At 43.3% G+C, this 14,711-nt stretch overlaps 1 protein-coding gene across 1 annotated transcript in view; it reads right to left on the reverse strand.

Annotated features, from left to right (window-relative positions):
- The window catches only part of RFC5 (replication factor C subunit 5), a 10,798-nt gene extending 7,869 nt beyond the window's left edge, over nt 1-2,929 (reverse strand). Inside the window, exons 1-3 of the mRNA NM_001309197.1 lie at nt 2,865-2,929; nt 1,243-1,307; nt 845-981 (exon numbers count right to left, since the gene is read on the reverse strand). Of these exons, the coding sequence (NP_001296126.1) occupies nt 845-981; nt 1,243-1,307; nt 2,865-2,929 (267 nt within the window). The remainder of the gene's footprint in view (nt 1-844; nt 982-1,242; nt 1,308-2,864) is intronic.
- Nucleotides 2,930-14,711: the final 11,782 nt, after the last annotated feature.

The following is a 14,711-nucleotide window of genomic DNA, read 5'->3' on the forward strand; positions in this document are numbered from 1 at the left end:
TGGGGGGATTTAGGGAGAAAAAGCAGAAAAAAACGACTGGCAACCGTTGTTAGCTCAGGTGCCAATCTAAAAAAGAAAAGTTAAACTTTTTTTCTTGCCATAGATAGTATTTAGAATTTTGTGATTTAAGTATATCAGTTGAGGTCCCAGAAGGAAACACATGGCATACTCAAATCCAGTAATTTGTAGAAAATTAAAGGAAGCGGTATTTGAAAAGGTCTGGTGGGGTGTGGGGAAACCACCATGGATATGCAATAGCTCAGGGACTACTGGGGCCCATTCCCACCCCCAGGTGTTACAGGGTTAGGGGTGGGATTGCTATTGGCACCTGGAGAGGGCTGTGTGATGTGCCCTGCAGGTGGGGATGCTGCCAGCCTATGGTAACCCCCAGGGCAGGACCAGGCATTAATCTCCTTCCTTGACCCCTGCCAGGGCCTCTACTGGCCAAACCCAACCAGGACCCAGAGGGCAAGGGAGCTTGTAGTCAATACGGCTCGGCCTTCTGAGGCAAGAACAGGGTGGAGCCATGTGGAGAAGCTATCTGGAGGGGCATACGGGAGACAGCCAGCAACTGAGGGACCACCAAAGGTTTGGGCAAAAGTTGGCAACAGCAAAAAATAATAATAATAATAATACCACCTAACCCTTCAACTGCCCTCTAGCTAATGCCAATCCAGACCAAAATGACGATTATAGAAAAAAGTGAATTGAAATATCTTATTTTATGTCTGCTTCTTTCCCAACTGCCAGCAGGGCAACTTACTTTTAAAGTGAAACAAAACTAGCAGAACTAAAAGTAAGAGACTGGAGTCCTTCACAGACTAAGAATAATCCTCCTATTTACCTCCAAGACCATGGAGCCGAATTCCTTATCTTTGTACAGCTGTTTAGCACAGGCGAGGATGGTGGATGTCTTTCCTGTCCCCGGAGGACCATAGAGAAGCAGGTGCGGCAGGCGGTCTTCACTGATAAATTTTTGAACTGAGGATTGGGAAGAAAAAGAGACACCTTGAGTCTCTGAGAGTTGCCTCATTCACTGTGGGCCCTTGAGTCGGGCTGAATGCCCTTCAGCCCTGTGTTCAAATCAGATGCAGGAAGGAAAAATCCCAAGGACTCAATTCTTAAAGCCACATAAAGCTCAATCCAATTCTTCAGAGTCATTACTCAGTAGAGACAACATCACCAGGAAATGTATACAGGTCCTTCGACTAGGATAACAGCAGCTGACACCTGGATACTTACTGGTACTCAAAATGTCCTGATGAGAAATGAGATCATTCAGTGTCTGTGGCCGGTACTTTTCAACCCTAAAATACAATTTAGCATGGATTACAACATATATAAATGCAAGAACATTTTGTCATGTGCAAAAGAATCCTTTCACGTCCTCACTAAAAGGGGAAGAGAAACAAAACCCTTTAAATTTGAATTTAAACCACCGGTTCTCAACCAGGGGTGATTCCGTCCTCCAGGGAACATCTGGCGATATATAGAGACGTTTTCTGTTATTACAGCTGGGTGGAGGGTGCTCCTGGCATATAGTGGGTAGGCCCCAGGGACACTGCTAAACATCCAATAATGCACAAGACAGGCCCCATGCCCTCCCCCTTCCCAAAGTATCTGGCCCAAAATGTCAATAATTTCTAATTTCACCTTTCCAGCCATCTGCCTATAATCTCAACCTGGTTGGGCACCTCTTATTTCAAAGTGAATTCAAAATTGAACTCGTACCCAAATATATATCAACAGATGAATGGATAGTGGTATATCCATACCATGGAATATTATTTGGCAATAAAAGGAAATGAACTGCTGATACACGCTACAACATGGAAGAACCGTGAAAACACTGCTGCGTGAAAGGAGCCAGGTACAAAGGTCATATATTATATGATTCCATTTATATGAAATGTCCAGAATAGGCAAATGCATAGATAGAAAGCAGATTAGTGGGTGCCGGGAGGGGCTGAGGGAGGAGGGAACGCGGAGTTACTGTCAACGGGTATGGAGTTTCCCTTCGGGCTGATAAAAATTTTGGAATTAGATAGTGGGGTGGTTGCACAACTTTATGCCACGGAATCATACACTTTAAAATGGTTACAACTGTAACCTGTATGTTAAGTGTTTTAGTCAGGATAAAAACAAACTGAACTTGTTCTTAGACAAGAACAACTTGGAGTTTTCTGAAAGCAAGCCAAATCCCATCAAAGTCTTTAAAGCATCTCTCCGACAGTCGTGGGAGTAGGACGGTTGAGTGCCAGCTGTGAATCCAGACCACCTGGGTTCAAACCCAAGCCCATTTTCCACCTCTGCATCTCAGGCAGGTCATTTAACCTTTAGGACGCAGTTTCCCCACATGTAAAATTGAAATAATAACAGTACCCACCTCCCACGGTCTTTGTAAAGACCTAACAGGGTGACCACTAATCTAATAGAAAGTCGTTTAAACTAAAGTTACCTACGGAGAATTACTATTATTAACATCACTATTTTAGTTAGGAATTTGACCAATAATCGCATCCAAGATTTCTGGTAAGAGGGAAGAACATTTTGGCACAGAGGGCAATGCAATGTCAGAAGACGCGGGACCGAACCCTTGTGCTGTCACCCAGGTGCGTGAGAAAGCCGCTTTCCTCTGCGTGCAAAAGGAATCGGTGGGTGCGGGGAACGTGGCGAAAGTCCCAAAGAGAACGGAGGGGGACTGGGGCGTCGGGGGTGTCAAGGCGAATCTCTGTGGCTCCGCCCAGGCCGCAGGTCCGGGGGCGGCGGGGCGAGGTCAGCCGGGGCCGCGCCACTTGCCCACCTCGGCCACCGCCTCCCCGCGCGGCCCAGCCCCTTCCCCGCGGCAGCCGGCCTCCTCCTACCAGGGCAGGTTCCTGATCTTGGCCGTCGCCGCGGACTGCTGCTGCTCGGGGGCGGAGGTCTCCATGAAGAGGAGACGAAGGTGATCGGGTCCGCTGGGGTCGTCACGTCCCCCCAAGGGCCTGCTCAACGACCAGCGTAACCCAGTGCGGGTACCCTTGCACTTAGAGTTCGCGCGCATACGCAACTCTCGCGAGACTTAGCCGCCTGCTTCCGACTTCCTCCCTCGGTCCCGCCCCCTTGCCTTTGCTAAGGCGCAGGTTGCCAGGTTACCGGAGGCGCCTGCAGCCACTATTCTCCCGCGCTGCCCTTCTAGCCAGCAGCGCCACCTCTCTCCCGCGCCAGCGGGACTCCCCAGCCCGGGGAGACGGGGAGAGGCAAGGTGACCCCCTATGTGTAACTGGAAAGGGCTAGTTAGCAAGCACAGAGGACAGGCTCCCTATGATCTGAAGGGAGACTCGGTATCAAAATCCTAGTGTTTTTTTCTGAGATGAGGGGATTATGGACCACTTTTATTTTCTTCTATTTTGCTAGTCTGTGTTTCCCAGCAATGAGTGTGTATTACATCCATAATAAAGTTTGTTTGTTTGTTTTAACATGCTGGGAAAGACAACAGTACTGGGGAGGAGATGAGGCTGGCCCGGGGTCAGAAGCGTTCTGATTCCGAAGTAGCAGCTCCTTGCATCTTATGACATCGCTGTCACCTGCTTTAGGAACAGAGAAGTGGGACAGTGGACAAATACCTCATGGCAGTTATGGCTTTCACCCCAGCCCCTGCCTGGGGACCCAGAAGAAGGAGGTGAGATGTGGCTTGTGGTACGACGATGCCCTGCTCTCTGCTTCCCGCCAGGCCGACTCTAATCCTGGTTGATCAGATCCTCACATGCCACTTTTTCCCCTTGGCCTTGGGCAGGTGCTTGTCTCCTCATCCAATAACATCTACTCCAAGATGGTTGCAAGGATTAAAGGAAATAACATATCTGAAGCATGCAGCACATTGCCACCTTACTCTCTCCTTCGCTTCTAACACTCATCTCCACTGTTCTTGTTTCAAATGTTCCTTCTCAAAAAAAATCTAAAGAATTGGCTGGTATGACTATGCCTGTGAAGGTTAATTTTATGTGTCAACTTGACTGGGCTAAATGATGCCCAGAGAGCTGGTAAAACATTATTTTTGGGGTGTGTCTCTGAGGGTCTTTCTGGAAGACACTGGCATTTGAACGGGTAGACTGAGTAGAGAAGATCACCCTCATCAATGCCCATGGGCACCATCCAAGCTATTGTGGGCCTGAACAGAACAGGAGGCGGAGGAAGGGTGAATTTGCTCTCTTTTTGAGCTGGGACATCCATCTTCTCCCGCCTTTGAACATCAGACATCTGAACTCTTGATTCTCAGGCGTTTGGGTTCAGACTGAATTACACCACCAGCTTTCCTGCGTCTTCAGCTTGCAGATGGCAGATCGTGGGACGCCTCGCCCTCCATAATCCTGTGAGCCAATTCCTATGATATAGATGTACATTATACAAATATGAATATATGAAAGATAGAAAAATATATTTAAAATACAAAGTATATATTTATTACATAAATATATTATTAATATATAATATGTATTTTTGTATAATATATAATATAAAAACATATTTTTAAATCTACATAAATATAAGTATAAATATAAATTTTGTATAGATATTCTATTGGTTCTATTTCTCTGGAGAACTCTAACTAAAAATGCCCTAACCTGGGCTTTATTCAACTACCATGTAAGAGCCGTCGTGCTAGGGGGTCTTTGCATTAGAAACATGATGCCACCAGCTCCTTGAGCCGGAAGATGCGAGCAAGACTGGACCGAGTTCTCATACAACTCTGTGCGCACCTGCTGTTCCGTTTGCTGGGGATGCAGAATTCTTCTGTGGGACATTATATTATACATTTCCAAGTTCAGGCTTTGTGTGTCTCCCCCGTGGATTGTAAGCTCATTGAGGGGCGGGGCTTTGATTCACCAATGTACTCCTGGTGCCTGGAATAGTGCCTGGCTCCGAGGAAGCACTCAATAATTCTTCCATGAATGAATGATAATAGCTAATATTCATTAGGCAGTTACTATGTGCCAGACACTGTTCTAAGTACTTTACATTTATTAGACTCACTCACTTGTTGCGATAGTTCCAAGCTATATCATTGGCCTCATTTCATAGATATGTTAAGTAACTTGCCCACATTCTGACTTGGTGTAAGGGGCAGAACGGAATCTTACCAAGACAGTGTGATTCTATAGCCCAAGCTCTTAGCCACTGTGCTAGTGTGGTCCTTGGACCAGCAGCAGCAGCAGCAGCCCCTGGGACATTTATTAGACATGTTAATTATTCTTCTCCCTACCCCAAACCCCTTGAATCTGAAACTCTGGGGGTGGGCCCAGCCATCTGTGTTCTAACAAGCCCTGCAGGGGATTCTGATGCGCTCAAGTTGGAGAACCACTGCCCTACCCTCTCCTGCTTCTCAGTCCTTGAGCTCCACATGACTTCACTTTCTAAGAAAAAAGGATGCTCACATGCATATTCTGGAAAAACAAAGGTGTCCTTTAAAATGACATTTGTATGGGTGTGGTTTTATTTGTTTCTGTTTTTGCTATTAATTGAAGGTATAGTCCTTTGGGTAAGTTACTTAATATCTCTTTGGACCTCAGTATTGGCATTTCTAAAATGGGCAGGGGTAGGGGGCTGGACTAGAGAGAGGGATGACATTAAAAGCACTTGAGGATTTTAAAAAATTCCAATGCCAGAAGTCCAGCCAAACCAATTACATTTGGCCTCTAGGGTGGGACTGGGGATTGGCGTTTTAAAAAGCTTCTCAAGTGATTCTAACATTCCGCGAAAGCTGTACTGCCCTAGACTAAGCCAATCACAGCAACCCTAGTCCCCTGATTGGCTTAAAGGGTGAGCATGTGACCCAGTTCTGCCCAATGAGATGTAAGAGGAAGTAGGGGTGGGAGGGAAGGTGCCTCTGGGATACTTTTCTCATTACTTTGCTGATCCTTGTGCTAGATGGTCTTTAGCTTCTCTCCAGCTGCCATAATTCTATCACTTTAAAGAGACAGAGAGAACGTCTGCAGTTACAAGCGCACATGTCTCTGAGTAGCCTGGAAGTTAATATATAAAGGAAGAGGGTTCGGTGGAAATTATGCCCTGCCTCAAGGGGGCGGAGTTTGTAGGTGGCAGATTTAAGCGGAAAAGGAATGTAGCAACAAAATATTAGCTAACTCATAATCAATAGGCAAGCTGGAGAACCCGGCTTGGAAAATGGGACAAAGACATGCCGTGGAACTGAATCCATGGTCAGAAGTACTCCATGGAAACAAGCCAGCAGGGAAACTGCTGCCGCTGTGACCGACCTTGGGTTGCTACTGAAAGCACTGGCCATGGAAACTGGACGTTGCTTTCATCATTTCTACCGCCAGAAAGAGTTCACCAATTCTCTCCTGTACTGGATTCTTCCTAAAACTAGCGCTCCATTAAAAGTCTGGGGAGACGTGCCGAATTGGCCAAGCCTGGGTCGCATGCTAGTGAGTATCGCATCTATAGCTTCAATGGTGGGAAATGACATCTTCCTCCCATCAAAACTTGTGAACTGGGGGCATCCCTGAACATGGCACCGGGGTTCAGATCCTGGCGCCGGAAGGATCACAAAGGACCGCTACAACAGTATTCAATCATAAGGGACAGCAGCCAAATGTGGCCAGATCTTCTGATTTCTCAAGACAAACCAGAAATTTGAATTTTTGTGTGAAATTCCTGTATGTTAAACAATGGCAACTAATTAAAAAAACTGCTGGCCAAGCAAAACCACTGTGGGACCACTTTCTGACTTGATTTTTCAAGGACAAATCATCAGGCAAAAAGATGTAATAATTCCGTCTTATCCTCATCTTCTGCCTGGATTTTAGCCCTTCTGGAGGATTAAGGACAAATCAAGCTGGTATCGCCTTGTGACTTGTGACATTGATGAGCACAGGCACAAACTTTTCTTATATAATCAGAACCAGATTTGGAAATGCTTTAATAAAACATCGGGTCCTGAAGATGGCAGGATCAGAGGTTACAGGCAAAATTACTAACAAAAGGCATTTGCTCTTAAAATTGAATTAGGGAAAGGGAGCCCTGGATTTTATGACTCTCAGCTTTGGAACAAACTTGGCTTTGGACACGGCACTTACTGCCTTAGTTTATTTTTAAGACTTGTTCTTATGAGAGAATGGATGTGAGGCTATCTTTGGAAGATGCTGGCAGGAGAAAATCAAACTGGGTCTTTCTCCTGAATGTGTTGATACTGGTGAAATCATGTTTAAATGAAGAGCAAGGACTTGAAGGAGGAAAAAAAAATCTCAAAGGGCAGTTTGAAGAGGGTGTTTGAGGGGAAGGGCCATGTTCTCTGACAGCCACAGCAAAATCACTGACGATAAGGAAGTTCAATCTTTTGAGGCACTTGTCCCCTTCAACGACTTTCTCTTGTCAGAAGCCCCAAAAATGCCCCACGTTAGGGCTTAAGGAAATCCACTCATCATCCCCTCACATTTGTTGATGAAATAACTCACGAATGGTTACTTATCGATTCTTGAATCTGATTCTCTTTAAGTTTCAGATTGAAAGCCTAGCTCAATTGAATTGGCTCCGTGACACTTGGGCTCGAAAAATTTCACGTCTTCATTTTTCTAAATTAAATATATCTGGCTCAAGGTCCTCCACCGTTCCTTCTTCAAGCCAAGATAGTTTGGAAACTCAGTCTATTGGGGTTGGCAGTTGGGTTCCTTCCCTTCTGTAGGGTCATTCAAGAAGCCCAAATGCTTGTGGGGAAATAGGCCAGAAAACTTGGGGAAGGGCTTTTAGTCTTCAGTTCTTTCTGTATCTGTGGGAGAAGATGCTCTTTGTCCAGACTGAAATGATCCCTGTGAAGATGGGCAACTCTGTTGATAATAGTGTCTTTCTCCTCAGTGTATAACTCAGACACCCAGAAATGTTGTCATTGCTCTCAGTGCCACAAAGCTTGAGGTCCCCTCCATCCAAGTTCTTCCACCTACTCCTCCTCACCCCTACTACTCAAAGTGACGTCCAGGGTCCAATAGTTTCAACGCTACTTGGGACCTTGTTAGAAACGCAGAGTCTCTGGACCCACTCCAGACCTCCTGAATCAGAATTGCATTTTAACAAGGTCTCCAGGCAATTTGTGTGCACATTGCTGTTGATAAGCCCTAGATACTACATGATGTATCTCTACCCCGCCATCTTGCTCCTCACTGCTGTTCTGCATCTCTGGTGTGCAATTCTTGAGGGAGCTGGGCCTCTCAACACTCCCACCTCCTCCCATCTAAGGGCCCAGCCTTGTGATAATTCAACTCCAAGTCCCAAAGTTCCTGGGCATCCAGCTCCCCTCAGCCAGGCAAACCCAACACCCCAGGACTCTGAGGCTAAATTGCTTGGGGGGAATAAAACCCCTTAGTCTTTCGTGAGGAGTCTACAGCAGAAAATAAGTCTAGTTAATTTCTCAATCACATTCTTCTGTCACATTAATAATAGGCCCTCCAGGCTGGTAAAATTAAAAAAAATATTTCTTCTTCTACAATCTTTCCTGATTCTGTCTACTTTGAGTCCAGCATAATTGCCCTGGGCTAGAATCTCTAGGGTCATCGTGATTAAAAAAAGAGAAAAAGGTGTTAATAAGGAGGTGATGGAAGTGTGGTTACATTATCCTCGCTCTGTCTGGCATTGGTCCAGCCGTGGACCACACTGCCTTGGGGTTTGTGAGACTGAAAATGCAGAGGTGAAAAAGCAGTTGGGTGTGTACCTGTTGTATAACTGTGTGCAGAACAAGGACACTGCTTACCTCCCCCCCCACATCGTAGTAGTGACCCTGAGGGATGTAAGGAAGTGAGAAATAGATCTTAATATTGGCAAAAGACTGTAGATTCAATTCGAGGATGAATAGTAATAAGAAAATGCAAATTACTATCATTATTTACGTGGCATGGCAGAGTTACACAACACTTTATTATACAGTAGATGCTACACAAAGAATAGCTATTTATAGACATTTCATCCCATTCCTCCAATCCCCCTAAACTCCTCTTTCAAAGCATTTGGCCCAAGTTCAATGGTAATCTGATAAAAAATATGTATATTTTATTTTTTATCTATTTATTTTTAAAGATTTTATTTATTTTTCCTTTTTCTCCCCAAAGCCCCCCAGTACATGGTTGTATATTCTTCATTGTGGGTCCTTCTAGTTGTGGCATGTGGGATGCTGCCTCAGCGTGGTTTGATGAGCAGTGCCATGTCCGCGTCCAGGATTCGAACCAACGAAATACTGGGCCGCCTGCAGTGGAGTGCGCGAACTTAACCACTCAGCCACGGGGCCAGCCCCCAAAATATGTATATTTTAAATAAAAGTACTGCTGAAAAGTAGAGCAAGAGAGTAGTACAGAAAATTGAAGAGCCAAGGATGCCCCAAGTCAAAATGGAGGAGAATTTTTAAATTTGAGGATATTTTAAATGTTTCAAAGATATAGATGGTCAAAAAATATTTTTATAAAGTCTTTCAACTTAAGAGAAATTGTATTTTTTAATCCTACTTTTTTTAATTAAGGTCATACTAGTTTATAACATTCTGAAATTTCATTTGTACAATATTACTTGTCAGTCATGATACATATGTGCCCCTCCACCCCTTCTGCTCACCCCCAAGCCTCTTCCCTTCTGGTAACCACTAAACTGTTAAGAGAAAGTGTATTTTTTTAAAAGGGATTCACCTTAGAATTAAATTCCAAACTGAAGAGTTGGCAGATGTTCAGGAAATTAAAATATCTGGCATATTCATTAATATGAAGATTGTTCATTAATATGAAGATTGCTCATTAATATGAAGATTGGACAAGACACAGGAACTTCTGTCTTGAAAAAGTTTTGAAATTTAACGGCCATTTAAAGTACAGCTTTAAAAAAAATTTAACAAAAGCAAATTTCTTTCTTAAAGAGGTATCTAATTAAAGTTTCCTGAGTCTCATGGGAGTAAGTTATCTTATATCCTCTGCTTTCATTGTTTTCTTAATTTAAAGGGTATTGGACAAAAACAACATATTCAACATGTCATATCTTGGCACATGTCAACTGGAACTGGCTTGTTCAATATGGGTTATCTTCAGTTTGTGCCAATTAATTAACTTGAAATGTCTTCTTAATGCTAAATTCAAATAAGTTCTTGGTTTTGATACAACTTTTAATTTTCTTCTGTTGCTCAGGTGATTTGAAATTATAATTGAGAATAAATTTTGCAAAATTAACACATAAAAGGGCATCACTGGAAACGTTTTCCATTGCATAATTCAAAATGCCATGGAAGTGGTTGGCGTATTTGGATAGTCATGGAACTTAATTCCATACGTACATATTTCAAAATTACCCATCTGCTTAACACCAGGGAGGGTTTCAATGATAAGATCTTGGTGTACCCGGTTGTGGAGAACTTGCTGTGATAAAATTTGCAAAATCAAAATCATGTTATTTCTTTAAAAACAATTAGTGGGATTAGAAAGTTATTCTAAGCCTGCAATATGGTATTATCAGAACAAGAAAACAGACAATTCATTCATGTCTCCCCACACTCCTAAGTGACAACGAGGGAGAAGATACACAGAGTCATGAACTAAAGGTCATCCCCCAGATCCTAAGCACTAGGTGAATTTAGCTTAAGCTTTAATGTTAATAAAGTGAGACGGCACCTTCTCACTTGAAATTTAAGTGCTGAAAAATAACAGTGACCTTCAAACTGCCCTAAATATATACTTCGACATCTTCAGTCCAGTACTAGAAACTCTCCTGATACTAGTACTAAACTAGAGTTAATAAACTTCCCCCTTTGGTTTCTTGCAACTTTATAGAACAGGTGCCATTTCTTTATTTGGGTAAACAGACTGCGGTAGATTGTCTGCAAAGATGGCCGCCAACAATTCCTCTCAGCCCTGTGGGCGCTTGCAGCTCCTCCCCTCAAGAGGTGGAGTCTATTTCCTCACTCCTTGAAGGCTGGCCTTTGACTTGCTTTGACCAACACACAGTGTGGTGGAAACGCTATTCCGGGACATCCAAGCTGAGGCCTGGAAGTTTCCACTTTTAACGAGAGGGGATACCGTCTTCCCTATCCAGAAGCCCAGGCTATCCTGCTGGAGAAAGAGGCCAAAGGAGGGGACTGCAGGAACTCAGCTGGACCCAGACTTGAGGGAGTCCAGCCAATGCCACAACAAAAGAGGCCCAGCTGTCCTATGCACTCCCCAGTCATCCAAGCCATTCCAGCTGAAGAGCCCGCCCTGTGAGGAGGTCATCTCCGATCCTCCAGCCTCACGTGAAGCCACCCCAGCCAACACCACGTGGAACACAGATGGACTGCCCCTGTGACCCTGCTGGAGTTCCTGACCCACAGACTCAGGAGCAAATAAAACGATCGTCACTTTAAGCCATTAGATTTAGGTGTGGTCTGTTATGCTGCAGTAGATAACTGATACTGTGACAATTTTCTCCATCTTTAAAACGGAGATTTACCAACTCTTAAAACTTTTTGGAGGTTGATAGGAAAAACCAGGTAGAATATTCATTAATCAAAGCTGACATAACTAAGGGAATTTTTAAAGAGTCCTTTTGGAAAAGCTTTATGGCTGTGCTTATAAACTTTCTTAGTTGCTGATGTTTCTGTCATGGGGAGTGATTTATTTATAAGTTGGTTAATGTGTAACCTTGCCTGTAGCAATGACAAAAGTAGTTCCTTCAATACTTGTCTGATTTTCACTTGGTATTGTGTAAATGAGAAATTCTGAGAAAGCTGTAAGGATGAACAGTATTACAAACAGGACCCTCTCCCATAGCATTCCTGGGCTGCAAATGTTGTCTGTATAAAAGTGCATTTGATATGCTTGTGTATCAATAGAAATATTTATATAAATATATTCCTGGACCTAAGACCTAAAGAAATGTATCTAGGTCTAAAAAAAAGCTTTAAGCAATTTAGAATTTTCATTCAAATTCTAAATATGACTTGCATTACTAGGACTAAAACTTTAAGACTTAGCCACCCAGGGTTGCCCAGTTTGACAGCCTTTGACAGTGTTATGTATGGAAACATTGCTTGCAGTTTTGTCAACCTCAAGACTTTTTTATCTGCAAGATTGAAATAGATTTTTTTTAAAGACAAGAGCATTTAAATTAGCAGGTGACATATAGATCAAATATTAGTTAAATTTAGTGCCTGTTCACAAGAAAATTACACAAAAGGATAGTTAGGAAAGGAGAATAAAAAGAACCAGTAATGAGAGCCAAATACTAAGGGAAAAAAAGAGTAGTTTATACATGAGAAATTATTAGCATAAGGCATTTTGTTCTGTAATGTAACTGTTGTAAATGTAAGATAAGAGAATAGGAGAAAAGTGGTAAATGTACAGAAAATAAGAGGAGAACAAAGTGACTTTAAAAAAACAGATTCATGTACACAGAATGAGGGAAAGATTCAACAACTAGTCTCCTGGATTTCCATTTTGGCAATATTTTGGACTAGATAATCTAAAAACTTTCCCACATTTAATAGTCATCTATCTAGCGCTGGATAAAATATAACCATGCCAGGAAATGGGAATGACCCTCAGGAGTCAGAGAAAGAGAGTGTGAAAGGATGGTCTGTGGGAGCAGGGGAGGAGTTCGGGTTGTCAAGGTCCCAAAGGACAGGGAGGAAAGCCGTGGGGGAATTAGAACTGTGGCCTCCATACAAACGAGGACTGTCAAAGAGCTACACCCTTAGGGAAGGGGGTGGAGGGACTAGAAAAATCTGTCCAGCCAGCACAGGGAGATAATATGCTTGTCTGTCTTATTCTGGGCCCTGGGTGGGAAAGAAATGCCCCCTTTGAATTTGTCGTAACAAGACCATACTCATAGGTTTGGGGTTCAAATTTACACCATGGGGAAACCCCAAGCCAAGAAATGAGCTAAACCTAGTCTCTGAAAGGACAAACCTTCAGCCTAGATGTATCGGATTCCCACAAATAAAGATCTACTCCTTCAAAATTACAAAACACACAAAGAACAATCCACCATTGGCAAGAGACAATGGCAACAATACGCAACAAGCTCAAATCCTAATTGATAATTAGATTATTAAAGAATCGATTTAAAATAAGGTGGTTTTACAATGATTAAAGCCACAGATAAATTAATAAACACGAGAAAAGAACAGCTCTTAAAATAGATAAGGTACTTTTGAAAAAGAAACTAGGACGCCTTTATTTTGGTAAGCGATTTTTCTCTTTTTTATCGTTGTCAGTGGAACCAAATATTCAACATGAGACTGCACCTACGCATTTGTGTATTAACTAGAAGCAGTGAAATTTCCCCATGAGTCATTCATTATCACTCATTCAGCAAACACTTACTGACTCCTGCAATGTGCCTCCAACTGTGCTATGCCCTGGGGGTACAGCAGGTAAAAGAGACAGACCCTCCAGTGGGGCAGAGAGAATTGCAGACAGACAGGCATTATTAATTACTAGCACAAGGCAGGTACCCAGGTAAGGAAAGTAAAGGAAGACCCAGGCTGGGGGATGCTGAGGAGGACCCTAAGGAAGTCGTGTTTCAGCGAGACTTGAAGATGAGTAGAATTTAGCCTGGTGATGAGGGAGTAGAGAAAGCTGTCTAGGCGGAGAATAGAGGACACTGCAAGGCCTGCATTCTGGACAGGCTGATGCCTTCGAGAGTCTGCAAAAAGACCACTAAGGCAGAATGAAGAATGCCACTGCGGGTGTGGGATGTGTGTAGACAGTCACCACACACGGCTGAATAGCTCTCAGGGTCAGATTCTGAAAACCCTGGTATGCCAGGCCAAGAGGGTCAGATTTGGACTTACCCTGCAGGCAGTGGGAAAACTGAGGAGAGGCGAGATCATGAAACTTATGCTTTGGAAAGGTCATTCTGAGGACGAGGTCCCAGATGGTTTAGTAAAAAGTAGGCCTGTCACTCCTTAGGCTTGTTGTAACCAGGACTTGAGCTGCAGAAGGAAGTTCCAATCCTGCCAGTTTTGGGGGAAAATCCTTCAAACACTTTTGCTGAGCCTCAATAGGGGAATGAAATTAACAGGAAGCAAGCTTGCAATATATCCACTGTGCATTCCTAACTGGAAAACCAAGCATAGGAATAATACATAGAACATGCACCTATTCTTAAAAAGCAGAAACAAAACCTAAAATCACCCCTGTTTGTGTGTGTGCTCATAGTAAAAATAGATATTAACGTAAAAAAAATCTGAAAGAGCTTCCAGCCTCCTCTTCCTGTTCTCCAGGTCCCTGTTATGGATAGCTGGGGGAAATAATAACAGAGATACTTCTTGTTTTCAAATTCATTGCTGATTGTCCAACGGGATGAAAAAGGAGAAAAATTTGAAATTACTCCAAGGTCATAATCATGACCCCCTCACTGGAAATTAAGCTCCTGGAAGTAAACCACATGTTTTATTCATCTTTGAATTTCTCTAGTCTCAGGCACATAAATGCCCAATAAAAGCCTATTAGATTTGAGAATGAGAATATGGGAATTTGGGGATGCCCTAAAGGGTGTGGGGAAACTGGCAGGAGATTACTTTTTGGGGAGTTAAACTGAACACATATTTATTAAGCCTCTGTTGTGTGTCACCCCGAGCTGGCACGTAAGGTGAGAGGAGGTGGTCGTGTTTAGCAGCCTAAAGACCTAACCTCAGCAACAAGCAAAGGAGAATGAGACAGTCGTGGTCGAGGGCACCAGCTTTGAGTCAGGCAGACCAGGGTTTGAATTCA

Source organism: Equus caballus, chromosome 8 (genome assembly GCF_041296265.1).
Source record: "Equus caballus isolate H_3958 breed thoroughbred chromosome 8, TB-T2T, whole genome shotgun sequence".
In the NCBI taxonomy this organism is placed as follows: Eukaryota; Metazoa; Chordata; class Mammalia; order Perissodactyla; family Equidae; genus Equus; species Equus caballus.